Source organism: Enhydra lutris, unplaced genomic scaffold (genome assembly GCF_002288905.1).
Source record: "Enhydra lutris kenyoni isolate GAN:26980312 unplaced genomic scaffold, ASM228890v2 scaffoldscaffold13, whole genome shotgun sequence".
Classification (NCBI taxonomy): Eukaryota; Metazoa; Chordata; class Mammalia; order Carnivora; family Mustelidae; genus Enhydra; species Enhydra lutris.
In genome coordinates this window covers 3,502,885-3,519,582 of record NW_019154097.1, presented here as the reverse complement: position 1 = coordinate 3,519,582, position 16,698 = coordinate 3,502,885, and the positions used below count along the sequence as shown (strand labels likewise).

General features: G+C 49.9%; 2 protein-coding genes across 5 annotated transcripts; both read left to right on the top strand.

Moving 5' to 3' along the window:
* Window positions 1-816: 816 nt before the first annotated feature.
* Window positions 817-4,145, top strand: LOC111145798 (stomatin like 2). 3 transcript variants are annotated; one of them, XM_022501025.1, is made up of 10 exons: window positions 817-959; window positions 1,199-1,336; window positions 1,795-1,894; window positions 2,033-2,091; window positions 2,183-2,284; window positions 2,434-2,568; window positions 2,722-2,866; window positions 2,986-3,065; window positions 3,326-3,454; window positions 3,866-4,145. In XM_022501025.1, exons 1-10 carry the CDS (start codon window positions 915-917, stop codon window positions 4,001-4,003), a joined length of 1,071 nt encoding a protein of 356 aa, XP_022356733.1. In that variant the 5' UTR covers window positions 817-914; the 3' UTR covers window positions 4,004-4,145. The 3 variants fall into 3 exon arrangements, with proteins under 3 accessions (XP_022356733.1, XP_022356734.1, XP_022356735.1); XM_022501026.1 differs by lacking the exon at window positions 2,434-2,568; XM_022501027.1 differs by lacking the exon at window positions 1,199-1,336 and having other exon boundaries at window positions 897-959.
* Window positions 4,146-7,183: 3,038 nt separating this feature from the next.
* Window positions 7,184-15,307, top strand: LOC111146286 (phosphatidylinositol glycan anchor biosynthesis class O). 2 transcript variants are annotated; one of them, XM_022501774.1, is made up of 11 exons: window positions 7,184-7,197; window positions 7,945-8,484; window positions 9,100-9,243; window positions 9,427-9,550; window positions 9,868-10,027; window positions 10,236-10,415; window positions 10,648-12,175; window positions 12,697-12,903; window positions 13,098-13,312; window positions 13,917-13,987; window positions 14,140-15,307. In XM_022501774.1, exons 2-11 carry the CDS (start codon window positions 7,947-7,949, stop codon window positions 14,267-14,269), a joined length of 3,297 nt encoding a protein of 1,098 aa, XP_022357482.1. In that variant the 5' UTR covers window positions 7,184-7,197; window positions 7,945-7,946; the 3' UTR covers window positions 14,270-15,307. The 2 variants fall into 2 exon arrangements, with proteins under 2 accessions (XP_022357482.1, XP_022357483.1); XM_022501775.1 differs by lacking the exon at window positions 7,184-7,197 and having other exon boundaries at window positions 7,198-8,484; window positions 10,648-10,881; window positions 12,124-12,175.
* The last annotated feature ends 1,391 nt before the right edge of the window (window positions 15,308-16,698 follow it).

Sequence of the window (16,698 nt, the reverse complement as noted above, 5' to 3'; positions counted from 1 at the left end):
AAGGTCCTAAAGATTCTCAGGATCTGGTCTTGCTCTTTTCAGATAAATGGGGTTGGGTGGTGGGGAAGATTCAGTCCATAAAATCTAAACTCTCTGAATGTAGACCTGCATTCCTATAGTGGTTCTTTTGTTACTGATTTTAGCCCCTCTTGAACTTATGTGCCCCGAAATGTAAAATGAGAGTGATTTAATGGAGGTCTCTTAAAAGACGTGACCGAGCATCAGGGATGTGTCCAGTGACATGATCCAGAGAAGGCCGAATGTAGGGGCTGTGTGGGGCGCTATGCAAGGGCGCTAGGCCTGATAAACTGACTGGGAAGAGGTCGAAAGAGGTAGAAAAAGCTGTGGTGCTTTGCGAAAAGAGGGGAAGGGGAAATCTCAGTCCAGCCACTAGGCATTGTTAGGCCCAGTCACCACGGCAACGGGAATGGGGTCAGTCCCTAGTGGGAGGGCTGGATACAACACAGCTGGGCTACCTGACTATGTCACTATGGCAACCGTAGGAAAGCGCTCCAATCCCCTGGTCGCTATGGTGACAGGAGCGTTTATATGCTCAGAAGGGTAAACTGAGTCTCCGATGGAGGTAAAGAATTCGATGGGAGGTGTTCTTGGGCCAGCTGCACGTGGAAAATAGCCTGTATAGTCACCATGTCCTGGATCTTGGACTCGATCAACGAGAACTAGAACGAGTTCCACCCTCCGGCCTTCACTAGAAGGCCTGCATCTCCAAGGAAACAATTTGATACACACTGTAGCTGGATAATGCTGATTGGCTGAGGTTGGGGGCGGGGGACAGACGGCCGGAAGTACGTCTGGGGAGTGGAAACATAGGAGGAAAGGCTCCGGTCCGGGATTCTAGAGCGACCTCTCTGCTCCTCGTCTCGTTGGTTCCGGAGGTCCTTCGGCCGTGGGAAATGCTGGCGCGCGCGGCGCGGGGGACTGGGGCCTTTTTGCTGAGGGTGAGTTCGGGGGAACCTTCTCCAAAGGTCGGGCCAGAGAGCACCTGGGTCCGTATCTGGGAAGAAGCGGGATTCTAAGTTTGGTCAGAGAACTGGGGTCAGAGGTCATGGTATCCACGTGAGTTCTCTCGGAGGACCCTTTAGGGTCGCGGTTTAGGAAGATGTCTCCTGGACAGACGCCGAGAGGGGCGGGGTGCCCCGCCGGCTGGGGTCTCAGCAAATCCTTGTCTTTTCTTTAGGGCTCCGTACAGGCTTCTGGTCGTGCTCCGCGTCGCGCCTCCTCTGGATTGCCCCGAAACACCGTGGTACTGTTTGTGCCGCAGCAGGAGGCCTGGGTGGTGGAGCGAATGGGCCGATTCCATCGGATCTTGGAGCCTGTGAGAACCTCTTCTGCCCACTCAGGGCCAGCCGGATGGCGAATTCCCCCATGACATGGGCGAATGGGGTGGGATCTCCTTTGAGCCTGCCCCCACCTTTGGCTTCCAACTCCCCCAGCCAGACCTAGCAGACCCCAGGCTGCTGAACTTCATACCCATGTTACCATCTTTTCCTGTTTGCTCTAGCATCCCACAGACCCCGTTCTTGGGTATCTCCCCTATCTACTCTCTCAGCTTCACCCCTCTGCTACTCTGCTGGCGCCTATTCCCTTGATTCTCTCTTCCATTCAGTTGTGCCCCCTTGTATTCCTATCCTCTTGGGCTTCCCTACCATTGACACCCCCAGCTTTCTGCTGTACTTGGAATGTTCCACATGTTGATTCCATACCCACTCCAGGCCTAGCTTGAATCCCAACCCTACAACCCTCATCCTGAGGACCCATGACTCCTCTTCCCAGGGCTTGAACATCCTCATCCCTGTGTTAGACCGGATCCGATATGTGCAGAGTCTCAAGGAAATTGTCATCAACGTGCCTGAGCAGTCGGCTGTGACTCTCGGTGAGGGGTGCAGGGTGACACGGGTTTTCTGAGGCCATTAGGATGTGGTTGCAGGAGATCCAGAGCTCAGGAGAAAGAGTTGACTGAAAATTGGAGGCCTGATTTTCCCCCTTTTCTCTCCCACTCCTGTACCTGTAGACAATGTAACTCTGCAAATCGATGGAGTCCTTTATCTGCGAATCATGGACCCTTACAAGGTATCTCCTGCTTGCTTTATTCAGCTTCTGAGTTGCTTTTCTCACTAAAATCCTGCACTCAGGCTTCTTAAACTATCCATGCTCTTTTCAGGCAAGCTATGGTGTAGAGGACCCTGAGTATGCTGTCACACAGCTAGCTCAGACAACCATGAGATCAGAGCTCGGCAAACTCTCTCTGGACAAAGTCTTCCGGGTAAGGGGATCTGAGCCAGAGTTAGTGTTGAAAGACACATACCTCTCACTCTCAGTTCTTTCTGGGGGTCAAGATCATTCAGAGGCACTTCTCAGCTTAGACCCTTGATCAGTGGGTTGAAGCCATGGAACTTATACCTCTTTTTCCAGGAGCGGGAGTCCCTGAATGCTAGCATTGTGGATGCCATCAATCAGGCTGCTGACTGCTGGGGCATTCGCTGCCTCCGTTATGAGATCAAGGATATCCACGTGCCACCCCGGGTGAAAGAGTCCATGCAGATGCAGGTGGGGGCCAGGGAGGGATGGGGAAGAGGAGTTCAGGATGCTCCAGTCTCATGAGTACCTGGACTCCCTTCCCTATCATGATGGGTACAATTACAGGTCTCTGTAAGAGTTTATTCTGGCTTCTTTTTGATGGGGCTTGTTGGGGGCTTCTAGGTGGAGGCAGAGAGGCGGAAACGGGCCACAGTTCTAGAGTCTGAGGGGACCCGAGAGTCAGCCATCAACGTGGCAGAGGGAAAGAAGCAGGCACAGATCCTGGCCTCCGAGGCGGAAAAGGCTGAACAAATAAATCAGGCAGCAGGTCCGCAGAGGGTAGAGGCTGAGGGAGGAGCAGGGTGTGGGTCTTTGAGGGTTGGTGCTGTGACAGGAGCATTGACGTACCCTGACCTCATGAGTAAAGCTTTGTCTCTTTTCTTCCAGGAGAGGCCAGTGCAGTTCTGGCCAAGGCCAAGGCTAAGGCTGAAGCTATTCGGATCCTGGCTGCAGCTCTGACACAACATGTAAGAGGCCCCAGGGTGGGAGTCGGGGACAGGAATTGACACTGGAAGAGGTTTTCTCATTTACCCTTGGGAGAAGTTCCTGCCTTTGTGGGTTCCATTGAGCCAGATTACATGATCTCTTGTATTGTGATCTGCATTGTGATCTGATCCTTTTTTCAGGAATCCGACTTCTTTTTTCTCCCCTTCCCTCTATGTACCCTCTGTCCCCAACCCCTTGTCCAAGTCTGTGATCTGTGTTTTTTTCCCTTCTATGGCCACAGAATGGAGATGCAGCAGCCTCACTGACTGTGGCTGAGCAGTATGTCAGTGCTTTCTCCAAACTGGCTAAGGACTCCAACACTATTCTGCTGCCCTCCAACCCTGGCGATGTCACCAGTATGGTGGCTCAGGTTAGAGTGCCCCGAGGACCCAGCACAACACTAATGCCAAAAACTGAGACCCCACCACCACCATCACAACTTACACACCATGGAGGCTTTTGGAGTTGCATGAGACCTAGACCTCCTGTTAGCCTCTGTAGAGAATAAATCTCTAAAAATGAAACACTCCTTACCCCTGTAGATAGGGGAGCTCTTGAGACATCTCTTTTTTTGGGAGATACCTACACCAGTATTTTGAGGGTGACCCTGTTTTGACAGCTTATGAGATTCTTAGAATCAGCTCAAAAGTTTGAGGCTTGAGAGAGAGAAAGGAAAAACAACCATCCTGGGCCCAGCCCCACTTTCTTTTTAGTCATTGGTAGGTTGGGCTGTGCCTTCTCTCATGTGTCCTCATGGCTCTCTCTTTGTCCCTCTTCTTAGGCCATGGGTGTATATGGGGCCCTCACCAAAGCCCCAGTGCCAGGGGCCCAGGACTCAGTCTCCAGCGGGAGCAGCAGAGATGTCCAGGGCACAGATGGAAGTCTTGATGAGGAATTTGATCGAGTCAAACTAAGTTAATGGAGCTGGGCTTGGCCAGGGAGGCTGGGGACGGGGAAACAGTACTCCCAGACTCTGGCTCTAGCTTCCCTGCCAAGATTTTGTTATTATTTTTTTATTTGAACTTTAATCATGTAATAAACTTGCCAGTGGCAAACCAGAAGCTGTCTTCTTTGATTGGGGAATGAGGTTGGGAAAAAATCACCATTGTTTTCTGTGGATGTCCGCTTCCATCCTCCAGGCCTCTCAGGTCTAGGAAGCTGATTCCTCCACGAGTAAGAATGAACTTGTAAATAAAATCATCCTTTCTATCTTCAGGAGAAGCTTGGGATAGGGTGGAAGGATTAAGCCACAGGTCTACTAAACTGCCAGCTGGGGAGTGTAGTTCTTCCTCCTGCTAACTATGGGATGTGAATTTGAGCAGGTGTTTGGGGGGATTGGTTTCATTTTGTTTTAAGTAAACTATACCCAATGTGGGACTAGAACTCACAACCCCAAGATAAAAAGTCACCTGCTTGGGGCACCTGTGTTACTCAGTCCTTCAAATGTCTGCCTTCAGCTCAGTTCATGATCCCAGGGTCCTGGGATCCAGCCCTGTTTTGGGTTCCCTGCTCAGCGGGGAGTCCGGTTATCCCTCTCCTTCTGTCCCTCCCCTTGCTTGCATGCATATGTGTGCTCTCCTAAGCTCTCTCAAATAAAGAAAACCTTTTTTTTTTAAAAAGTATTTCACATGCTGGATTCCTCTGCTCCACCAACTGACCCATCCAGCAGGTACCCCTGGGGGGATTTTTTTTTTTATGGGAGGCAGAACTATGCCGGCAGGACAGTCCTGCTGAATGCTTAAAGAGTTTTCAGGAACTGAAGATACTTATTCCTTCAAAAATTTCATGATGTCTACCATAGGCCAACTTCAGTCCTAGACGTAGGTTACAAAAGCATTTTAGACCCATCCAGTGGTTCTTGCTTTCACAGACTCAGGTTGGGCAGGGAAGACAGACAAGGAAATAGATACAAAGTGATAAGTGCTAGGATAGAAGAAGGTTCTGGCGTGGGCAACAAGGCTGCCAACTCTGCCATTGAGCTCAGGCTGGAAAAATTAATGCCTTCACCAGGCTAGGGTTTGGGAATATGCAGAGGCCCACAGTTCCAGAGAAGTTGGAACATTCAGAGTTTACGAAGGGTGAAGGGTGGGATGTTAGGGTGTGTAACTGTATGGTAAGGTCCACAGCACAAGGAGATAGAATACAAAGAATTTGGACTTCAGCCTTAGGCTGGGGAGGGAGCCATGAAGGTTTTCTTTTTTCCCTTCCTGAATTCTTTTAGGAAGATTAAGGTAGTTGTATTAGTGTTTTAGATACAACTGACCTGGTGCAATGTGGACAGGGTATTTGAAGAAGAGATGGGAGGCAGAAAGACAGTAGGAAGGCGGCCTCAACAATCCTGGAAGGGATGATGAGGCCTGAACTGAAGTAAGGACCTATCAGGATGGAGGTGAAGGGATGACATTTTTCAACATATGTCTGAATTAGAACTTACTCATTTAACCATTTGATAACTATTGAACCTCAATATACATGCCAGGCACTAAGGATATATAATAATGAAGAACTAAATTCCAGGCTCTCAATGAGTTTAAGGTTTTTTTCTTTTAAGATTTTATTTTTATTTTATTTATAACATTTAATTTTTTTAAAAGATTTTATTTATTTATTTGGCAGAGAGAGATTACAAGTAAGCAGAGAGGCAGGCAGAGAGAGAGAGAGGAGGAAGCAGTCTCCCTGCAGAGCAGAGAGCCTGATTCCGGGGCTTGATCCCAGGACCCTGAGATCATGACCTGAGCCGAAGGCAGAGGCTTAACCCCCTGAGCCACCCAGGCGCCCCATAACATTTAATTTTTAAGTAATGTTTATACCCAACTTGGGACCCAAACTTAAAATTGCCAGATCAAGTCACACGCTTTACCCACTTGAGCCAGTCAGATATCCCTCAATAAGTTTTAAGTTCTATTTGGAAGGGACAAATCATTAATAAGATATTTAGTATTTCACATGCTGGTGAGTTGTGCTATAGAAGAAAAGGAAGGAAGGTGGGAGAGGAGGCTGTAATCTGTAACATTAATTAGAGTGTTCCTGGAAGCCTCTGGAAGTTATATTTGAGCTAGATATGGAGATGAGGGGAAGATCTATTTGGGCACCTGGGAGTAAACCTGGAGATTCTAAATGTGACGGCGGTAAGGCCATTGTAACTGGAAGAGCAAAAAAGTTACAATAGATGGAACAGACTTAAGGAAGCAAAGAAGTGGCAGCTAGATAAATCAGAGAGGGAAGCCAGAGCTGGCATGTAGACCTGTAGGACCATGCAGGACTACTACAAGAACTTGGGCTTTACTGTGAAATGTGAAACCAATGGAGAGAGTTTTTGTTTTTGTTTTTTAAAGATTTTATTTATTTATTTGACAGAGAGAGATCACAAGTAGGCAGAGAGGCAGGCAGAGAGAGAGAGAGAGAGAGAGAGAGGAGGAAGCAGGCTCCCCGCCGAGCAGAGAGCCCGATGCGGGACCCGATCCCAGGACCCTGAGATCATGACCTTAGCCGAAGGCAGTGGTTTAACCCACTGAGCCACCCAGGCGCTCCTATTTATTTATTTTTTTAAAGTGGGCTCTATGTCGGATGTGAGGCTTGAACTCACGACCTCAAGATTAAGAGTTGTGTGCTCTAGCGACTGAGCCTGCCCGTTGCCACACCTTTGCCCATTTTTAAATTGGAGTATTTTTTTAAATTACTAAATTGGAAGATACAGTGAAAATACATGAAAAGGGGGAATAATAAAATCTATCAGTTGGTGTCAGCTAAGCAAAAAGGAGAAAATAAATACTTATCCCTACTTTATGGATGAGGTAATGCCCAATAATGCCAGCGAGTGGCAGAGCTAAGATTCAAGCTAAGTTTGATTCCAAAAGGACAGTTCTTAGGCTTAATCAAGAATGACCAGTGGTTCCCTGAGCTCTTCTAGCTTAGCTTCCTGCTCCTAATTCTCTTAAACTACTACGATCTCTCATCAAATTCTCCTGGGGCCAGCCCTGCGCTCCCCGCCGAACTTCTTCGAAAGCGCCGGAAGATGGCGCTGAGGCACCCGCGGGCCGCTCTGTCTGGCGTGCGCTTGTCTGTGGTGCCAGTGGGCAGGCGTTGCTGCTGCGCTTCCGGGCGTCGTTCAAGGTGAGCCAGGGTCTTCGAGAATCTACTCGCTCTTCCTACTGGTCACTCCTCTTTTCCGAAGGGACCCATCCCCCGCAGCTCGCAGCCTAGTGTTCTAAGTACCGAAGCCGGGCGCCCAGGAGAAGTCCGGGTAGCCACCAGATGAAGCAGAGTCGCCTGGACGTGTGGGTCCCAGCGAGGCCCAACAGGCTCTAGACCCTGTGACTCTGGTTTGCTGCGCGGGGTAGGTTGCGACTCCGGTCTCCTGGCTATGCTGGCCATCCGGAAGCGGAGCGTGACTCCTCCCCTTGGTCCTCTTGGTCCCCACCAGGCGGCGCCGTCTGTCCCGCCCGGGTTGCCCTGTGGCTGCAAGCCCTGGCCACCCCAGGGATTTTGAGATTGGCAAGGAGAGAGGTGAAGAAATGAGCTATCAGAGAGCTTTCTACCACTAGGAATACGTTTCCTTCGTGGACTGTGCGTTTCATCGTTAGAATCTCTTGGAGTACATGTGCAAAGCCCTAGCTCCACCCCTAAAGATGCTGATTAAGTAGATCTGGGGTGGGGCCTGGAAATCAGCATTTTAAACAACTGCTCCAGGTTGATGCCCATAGTCTGCGGATCTCATCTTTGGAAACACTGGTATAACTGATGGAGAGGAACATTGCATTGGGTTGGCTATGGGGCTGTTTATCTTCCGGAAGGCTTCCAAGAGGAAGTGATTTTAGCTGTGCTTTGTATTGAGGGACCAGAATATACATTACCCTACAGTGATGAATATCTTCCCCGCTACCAGCAGGATGCAGAAGATCTCAGTGCTGCTCTTCCTGGCCTGGGTCTGCTTCCTCTTCTACGCCGGCATTGCTCTCTTCACCAGTGGCTTCCTGCTCACCCGTTTGGAACTCACCAACCATAGCAGCTGCCAAGAGCCCCCAGGCCCTGGGTCCCTGCCATGGGGGAGCCAAGGGAAGCCTGGGGCCTGCTGGATGGCTTCTCGATTCTCTCGGCTTGTGTTGGTGCTGATAGATGCTCTGCGATTTGACTTTGCCCATCCCCAGCGCTCCCACGGTCCTGGAGAGCCTCCTGTCTCTCTGCCCTTCCTGGGCAAATTGGACTCCTTGCAAAGGATCCTGGAGATTCAGCCCCACCATGCCAGGCTCTACCAATCTAAGGCTGATCCCCCCACCACCACCATGCAGCGCCTGAAGGCCCTCACCACAGGGTCACTGCCTACCTTTATCGATGCTGGCAGTAACTTTGCCAGCTATGCCATAGTGGAAGACAATCTCATTAAGCAGCTCGCCAGTGCAGGTTAGTTTGGGCCCCTTTGGAAGCCAGAATACCTTACCATATTTTCTCTTTAGAGGTCAGAGAGCCAGAACTTTGGGTGCTCAGCTGCATACTAGACTATGCTGTGCGAGGACAGGGGAAGAGAAAGAGACCAGAGCCCTGCATGCAGCAAGTGCAGGTGTGGGGCTTTTTCGTTCTGGAGTTTCTAATCTGCATGGAGTGTTGGTTTTACTTTTGGGGAACTTTCAGTAAGAGGCAGTAGAGCAATGAAGAGGAGATGATGTGAGTCTGATATTCTCACAAGTGTGGAGGAGAGTGCAGAGGGTCCATACCTTGTCCACTCACTGACTTGGAAAAAGCAGCATATACCCAGGAAAAACAGAATAGCAAAAATAGCCAGGAATTGAGAACTAGCAGAGCCTTTTGTAGAAACAAGGAGTGAGAAGTCTGGTTATTGGGGAAAGTATGGTTATCAGGGAAAGCTTTGTGGTAGAAAATTTTAGGCCTTGAAGGATAAAGAGTTGCTGGATGAAATTGCTGGTTGAGATTTCTGAAACATCTATAAAGGGCCTCCTCTTCTCTTTCCCTCTGCCTTGACTCTTGCTCAGGTTGTGACCCACTCTCATGTCCCTGCAGGAAGGCGTGTGGTCTTCATGGGAGATGATACCTGGAAAGATCTTTTTCCTGGAGCTTTCTCCCAAGCTTTCTTCTTCCCATCCTTCAATGTCAGAGACCTGCACACAGTGGACAATGGCATCCTGGAACACCTGTATCCAACCAGTGAGCATGGGGCCAGAGGCAGGCCTAAGACTGGGAGCTGGGGAGGGCTACTTCAGGTCACAACTTCTGAGCTTCCCGTGGGTGCAGTGGCCTGGGATTGTGTCCCTTCACATAGTGTCAGAGCCTGGCTGGGGTTGAGGAGTGGGCCTTAGTCCCCTGTGCTTAGTGTTTTTCCTTTCACAGTGGACAGTGGTAAATGGGATATGCTGATTGCTCACTTCCTGGGTGTGGATCACTGTGGCCACAAGTATGGCCCTCACCACCCTGAAATGGCCAAGAAACTTAGCCAAATGGACCAGGTGATCCAGTGAGTGTGGGATATTGGCTGGGGGAATGGGTTTGTGTCTGAGAATCTTAGGATATATTGACCCAAGAGAAAAAGTCTTTATCTTGGAGCCTCTTTCCTTGCTGAATTCTGTCTTTTCTAGGCATTTTTCTGAAGCTAGGGGCATCATCCATCTTGAGTAACTCAGCATGTGGCTTTGGGCAGTAGGGTCATGACTGAAGAGGTATCTCTTTGCCAAATGTCTAGGCCCTCCTAATGGAAGTTATGGTGGGGGAGAATGGGTCTCCTAGGAAAATCTTTATCCATTCCTACCTCCTGATGTATTTCTTGGCCTTCAGGGGACTTGTGGAGCGTCTGGAGAATGACACACTGCTGGTCGTGATTGGGGACCATGGGATGACCATGACTGGGGACCATGGAGGAGACAGTGAGCTGGAGATCTCTGCTGCACTTTTTCTGTACAGTCCCAAAGCCCTCTTTCCTGGTGCCCCCCCAGAGGTGAGGCCTGAAGTGTTCTTTGTCTGGTCTCTTGGTATTCAATTGAATCATGATCACAGCATTCTTGTGGCTCTCTCCATTTTTGGCCCTCAAATTCATGACTCTGGGCATCCCCCACTCATTTCCTACTGAGGTCCCTATGTCTTCCATCCCAAATCCTGACCTCAGCTCTGTGGTGAACCTATTGGCCCCTCTCCTTTTCCTCTAGGAGCCAGAGATAGTTCCTCAAATCAGCCTTGTGCCTACACTGGCCCTGCTGCTGGGTCTGCCCATTCCGTTTGGGAACATTGGGGAGGTGATGGCTGAGCTGTTCTCAGAGGTTGAAGACTCCCAGCCTCACTCCTCTGCTCTGGCCCAAGCCTCAGCTCTCCATCTCAATGCCCAGCAGGTAAGTGATGGACTAGGGTGGGCATAGGAGAAGCATAATGATCACTTGTTGTCATTTTTTCACTCTTAATCCCACCTTCCATAGCCATGTCTTCCTTCCCTCCCTTCCCCCCTGTCCCAGACAGAGTTCAGGTCCCTGATTTCCAGATACCCCTTTTGATAACACCTATCTTTGCCTCTGTCCTGGTTGATATCTCTGATGTCTTCCCTTGGTCTCTGACCATTTTTGCCAGGTATCCCGATTTCTTCACGCCTACTCAGCCGCTTCTCAGGACCTTCAAATTACAGAGCTTCATCGGCTGCAGAACCTTTTCTCCAATGCCTCTGCTGACTACCAGCGGCTTCTGCAGAGCCCCCAGGGGGCTGAGGCAGCACTACAGAATGTGATTACTGAGCTGCAGCAGTTCCTGCGGGGAGTTCGGGCCATGTGCATTCAGTCTTGGGCTCGTTTCTCTCTGGGTCGCATGGCTGGGGGTGCTGCTCTCATGGCCGCTGCCTGCTTTCTTTGTCTGCTGGTATCCCAGTGGGCGACATACCCAGGCTTCTGCTTCCGCCCCTTCCTCCTAATACCCATGGCCTGTGGTCTGGTTGGTACCATATTGTGTGCTGGACTCCTGACAACTACTGGGCTGAAGCTGGATCCAGTGGTCCTAGGGGCTATGGCTGCAGTGGGCTCACTCCTGCCATTTCTGTGGAAAGCGTGGGCTGGCTGGGGGTCCAAGAGGCCCCTGGCAGCCCTACTTCCCATCCCTGGGCCTGTCCTGTTATTCCTGCTCATTCGCTTTGCTGCTTTCTTCTCTGATAGCTTTGTTGTAGCTGAGGCGAGGGCCACCCCCTTCCTTTTGGGCTCCCTCATCTTGCTCCTGATTGCCCAGCTTCACTGGGAGGGCAAGTTGCTCCCACCTAAGCTGCTCACAATGCCCCGCCTTTGCTTTCCGGCCTCCACGGGCCCGCCCCGGCACAGTGGCACTTATGCCTTGGGACTTGGAGTAGGGTTGCTTTTATGTATAAGGCTAGCTGGGCTTTTTCATCGCTGCCCTGAAGAAACGCCTGCTTGCCGTTCCTCTCCCTGGCTGAGTCCCTTGGCATCCATGGTGGGTGGTCGAGCCAAGAATTTGTGGTATGGAGCTTGTGTGGGGGCTTTGGTAGCCCTGTTAGCTGTCGTGCGCCTGTGGCTTCGCCGCTATAGCAATCTCAAGAGTCCTGAGCCCTCTGTGCTCTTTGTGCGCTGGGGGCTGCCCCTAATGGTACTGGGCACTGCTGCCTACTGGGCGCTGGCGTCAGGGGCAGATGAAGCACCCCCACGTCTCCGGGCCTTGGTTGCTGGGGCATCAGTTGTGCTGCCTAGGGCTGTGGCCGCGTTGGCCGCTTCAGGGCTCATGCTGCTGCTCTGGAGGCCCGTGACAGTGCTAGTAAAGGCTACGACAGGGGCCCCAAGGACCAGGACTGTCCTCACTCCCTTCTCAGGCCCCCCCACTTCTCAGGCTGATTTGGATTACGTGGTACCTCAGATCTACCGACACATGCAGGAGGAGTTCCGGGGCCGGCTAGAGAGGACCAGATCCCGGGGCCCCCTGACTGTGGCGGCCTATCAGTTGGGGAGTGTCTACTCAGCTGCTATGGTCACGGCACTCACCCTCTTGGCCTTCCCACTTCTGCTATTGCATGCAGAGCGTATTAGCCTGGTGTTCCTGCTTCTGTTTCTGCAGAGCTTCCTTCTCCTGCATCTACTTGCTGCTGGGATACCCATCACCACCCCTGGTAAATACGTTTCTCAGCCCTTATTCATCCAAGGACAGTAGTGATGTGACTTCGGCCTCGCTTGTTTTCAGGGAGGTGTTGCTCCTCAGATTCTTCACAAAGTTGGGATGGTCTTCCTGGTGTAGCCAAGCTAACTGATCCCTGCCACTGGCTCTCAGCAAGGTTCATGAAGGAGGGAGACAGGAGTACTCCAAGACTCATTTCTTAGTGGAAATGCTGCTCCTTCATGGAGTTCATTTCCTGATTTTCCAGTAATGGGAGTGGGGAATTACAAGTGTGTAATGTCGTAGTGAGCTGTGTGTATATGAGAGAGAGAGAGATGGACCACAGTTCAGATTAGAGAAATGGAGGCTTAGTGCCAAAGAGAGAATTAGAATAGCAGAGTGTTGCATGTAAGGAGGCCGGGGTGAGGGACATGTATGTGTGTAGCACTGAAGCAGTAGGAGGATCTGACCGCCAGGCAGTAGGCTATGGATTAGAGAATGGGATGTGACTGTGAAGAGGTTTCTGTCTTCCCCCAGGTCCTTTTACTGTGCCATGGCAGGCAGTCTCTGCTTGGGCCCTCATGGCCACGCAGACCTTCTACTCCATGGGCCACCAGCCTGTCTTTCCAGCCATTCATTGGCACGCAGCCTTCGTGGGATTCCCAGAGGGTCATGGCTCCTCCACCTGGCTGCCTGCTCTGCTGGTGGGAGCCAACACCTTTGCCTCCCATCTCCTCTTTGCAGGTACTTCATTCCTCTGTTGCTTCCATTGTTTACCCTGACTTTCTGGAGAGAAAGGAGACCCCTGGATTTGAGTGGGGAGAGGTTATTTTGTTGGATCTTTGGGCACCCCTTAGTCAGCTAGGGTGGTTGGGGGCTGGGGTGGCCTGGTTCCTAGGGCCTCCACTGATTCTAGTCCTGCCTTCCCCCTGAGGCAGTAGGTTGCCCATTGCTTCTGCTCTGGCCCTTCCTCTGTGAGAGTCAAGGGCCCCGGAAGAGGTGGCAGTCCCTAGGGAATGAAGCTGAAGCCAGAGTCAGGCCTGAGGAGGAAGAAGAGCCACTGATGGAGATGCGGCTCCGGGATGCACCTCATCACTTCAATGCAGCGCTGCTGCAGCTGGGCCTCAAGTACCTCTTTGTCCTCGGTATTCAGGTGGGTGCAGAGAAAGAGCACGGAGTTAGTGACCTTTTCTCATGCCTGTACATCACATTCTTTCATACTTTGCCGAAACCCCGGGGGGGAGAGTCTGGACCGAAGTACAGATAAGCAAAATGGTTGCCTAAGGCTATGGCCTCAAGGGGCTGGCTGTATTGAGACTTGAACTTGGGTCTCCTTAATCCTAGCCTTGGATTGTTTCCTCTCTATAAGCTAGATCTGGACCCTGCTGATTGCATTTGGAGATTCCTCCATTAGTGGACAGACAGGAAAAACTAAGGTGATGGCCAGGATTCTTTCCCAGACTATGTCACGGGTCTTCCTTCCCTTCAGAGGCAGAAGGTGTGACTGACATCTTCCTCCCAACCTGGGAGGCAGAGCCTGAGTGTGATCAGCACAGATGGATATGCTTGCCCAAGGTCACACAGTGAGTCATGGTGAGGCCAGGAAAAGACTTAAGTTTAAGTGTCCTGACTCCTAACCCAGGTTTTTTTCCACTGACATGCACTACTTTCCTACTCCTCCCAGTCCTCACAGGGGCAACTCTCCCTTTGACTATTTCCTCCTCCCCAAGTAACTTGACCTTTCCTGTCCTCCCTAGATTCTGGCCTGTGCCTTGGCAGCCTCCATCCTCCGCAGGCATCTCATGGTCTGGAAGGTGTTTGCCCCCAAGTGAGTGGATTGGCTTGAGAAGTATTGGTGTTGGGGAGGGTGAAGCCTGGAGGAAAGAATGAACATTAGGGTGGGCAGGTTTTATCTCATCAGGGAAAAGGCTCTAGACCTACTCTCAGTGTCCCCTGAGAATTCTCCACTTTTCTTTACAGGTTCATTTTTGAAGCTGTGGGCTTTATTGTGAGCAGCGTGGGACTCTTCCTGGGCATAGCTTTGGTGATGCGAGTGGATGGTGCTGTGAGCTCCTGGTTCAGGCAGCTAGTTCTGGCCCAGCAGAGATAGCCTAGGCGGCTAATGCTGGCTTATGGCCACAGGCAGAGCTGGAGAACAGTCTAGCCTGGCCTATATAGGTGCTGGATCATCTGCAAGAGAGGCTTTGCTACACTTTTCCTCCATGCAGCCAGGAGCTACTGACACCTGGGACTTCATTATTTTATAATTCAAAATCATGGTGGGGCCTGCTCCCTAACTCTTGCTTTGGAGGGTGGCCTCCAAAGAAGAATAAAATAATAATGTAAATATGTGTGTCTGAGAGGTGGCGGAGCCCCCATTGTCCTACAGGGACTGGGGGATGGTCACTCTCCCCTTCCATGAGGCACAGATAACATCGGCCATCTTATGCAGACCTGCCTACACCTGAAAACCTTTGGGAAGTGTTTGAAAGTGTCTGAATTCACTTCCCTTACTTCCTCCTGAATCATTCCTGTTATCCCACCTGCCATTTTTCTTTGCCATGTAACATATTTTATTAAATTCTTATCCTTTGGCTGATAGCAGAGACTGCTGGAAAGACAAGCCCAGGCATCATGGAGTACACAGACTCATTGTCTAAAACCCCAAACGGTGCTGTATTCCCTCCTCTATTGGGTTCTTTCACTCCGGAACACCCTTTGTCCTTCACTTCTAGGACAAAGTGACCTAGGAGGCCACCCTAGGTTTCCAACCTTTGCTATCATTTATCAGACCCAATGCCCTTCTTATATAGCATTTCATCTTGTCCCATTAGATTATTCCAGACTTGAAACCAAAATTATAAGTTTAAAGCATGACTCTTCTGCTCTCCATCCATCTCACTACTGTGTCACATTGAAGTGCTGGCATGAAATTCTCATGGAAATGTGCATCAAAGGAGGGTGGGGGGAAGCTCTGAAGAGAAGGGTCAGGCCTGCTATTTGATGTTCAAGAATGCCCAGGACAGGAGGAGATGAAACAACTGAAAGAAGAACAGATGTAAAATTGTGGAATAGCACTTCTCCTTGGCAGAAAGAAGACAAGCTGCTTAGCAGTGATTGTGAAGGAAAGGCGTTCACTGCTGTGGTAGCTAAAGAAAGAGATGGAGGGGTGCCTGGGTGGCTCAGTGGGTTAAAGCCTCTGCCTTCAGCTCAGGTCATGGTCCCGGGGTCCTGGGATCGAGCCCCACATCGGGCTCTCTGCTTGGCAGGGAGCCTGCTTCCTCCTCTCTCTCTGCCTGCCTCTCTACCTACTTGTGATCTCTGTCTGTCAAATAAATTAAAAAAAAAAATCTTAAAAAAAAAAAAGAGATGGAATTATTAATGGCTAATAGTCTGTAGTGCTACATAGGTCAAACAGAAAGATGTTAAGAAATGTATACTATTTCAGGCAGTTAGAGGATAGGACATTGGTAACCCTGGCAAGAATACGCTAAAAAGGTGAGAGAAGTTAGGCCCCAGCTAAGACTAAAAGATGAATTAGAAAAAAGTCCCTTGCTTTTCTCTGTCTCGTGGACACCATTCCCAAGCATCATTTAATAAGCACACAGTACCTCTGTGAGAAGAAAAGACCCTATTCCATCCCTAGCACCAATGGGAAGGATTTCAAGACTCCAGTTCCTCAGCTTCTCCTAGTCAGGTTCCACCTCGTCCTTTTTTTTCTTTTTCCCCCCTTGGCAGGGAGCCTCCTTTCCTGAAGCCTGAAGCCTAAAGCCTAAGGAAAGTATGCTGATCTGCCAACCATCAGCTATTTCCTTTTCTTCTGATCTAACTTCAAGATACTTTTGGAGAAAGATATATGGTTAAAAATTCTTTTTTTTTTAATTTTTTAAGATTTTATTTATTTGACAGAAATCATAAGTAGGCAGAGAGAGAGGAGGGGAAGCAGGCTCCCCGCTGAGCAGAGAGCGGGATGCAGGGCTCGAACCCAGGATCCTAGGATCATGACCTGAGCCAAAAGCAGAGGCTTTAACCCACTGAGCCACCCAGGTGCCCCTATGGTTAAAAATTCTTATCCCTGCCTCCTAGTTGACATCAAAACACCCATTCCACACTCATTGTTTTTCTAAAGAGCTTTATTGAGGTACAATTCATATAAAATCTGGCCATTTAAAGTGCACAATTCAATAACTTTCGGTATATTCACAGAGTTGTACAACTCACCAGAGTCAATTTCAGAACATTATCATCACCCCCAAAAGAAACTCGGTACATTTTCCTATCACCCTCCAACCCTCCCCTCCTCCATCCCTAAACTTAGGCAACCATTAATCTCCTTTCTGACTGTATTTTCTATTCTGGACATTTTATATAAATGGAAACCTACAATATGTGCCCTTTTCTGTCTGGCTTCTCACTCAGCCTGATGTTTTCAAGGTTCATCCATGTTGCTTCACGTATCAGTATTTCATTTCTTTTTTATGGTCAAATCATGTTCCATTGCAGGGATATATAACATTTTGTTTATCCATTCATTCATTG

Bases quoted from the DNA above. Each gene is read 5' to 3' on its own strand.
- LOC111145798 (XM_022501025.1), top strand. From the start codon at position 915: ATGCTGGCGCGCGCGGCGCGGGGGACTGGGGCCTTTTTGCTGAGG. The intron at 2,867-2,985 runs GTCCGCAGAGGG...CTTTTCTTCCAG, and splicing joins ACAAATAAATCAGGCAGCAG to GAGAGGCCAGTGCAGTTCTG. The intron at 3,066-3,325 runs GTAAGAGGCCCC...CTATGGCCACAG, and splicing joins CTGCAGCTCTGACACAACAT to AATGGAGATGCAGCAGCCTC.
- LOC111146286 (XM_022501774.1), top strand. From the start codon at position 7,947: ATGAATATCTTCCCCGCTACCAGCAGGATGCAGAAGATCTCAGTGCTG. The intron at 10,416-10,647 runs GTAAGTGATGGA...CATTTTTGCCAG, and splicing joins TCCATCTCAATGCCCAGCAG to GTATCCCGATTTCTTCACGC. The intron at 13,988-14,139 runs GTGAGTGGATTG...TTTTCTTTACAG, and splicing joins TGGAAGGTGTTTGCCCCCAA to GTTCATTTTTGAAGCTGTGG.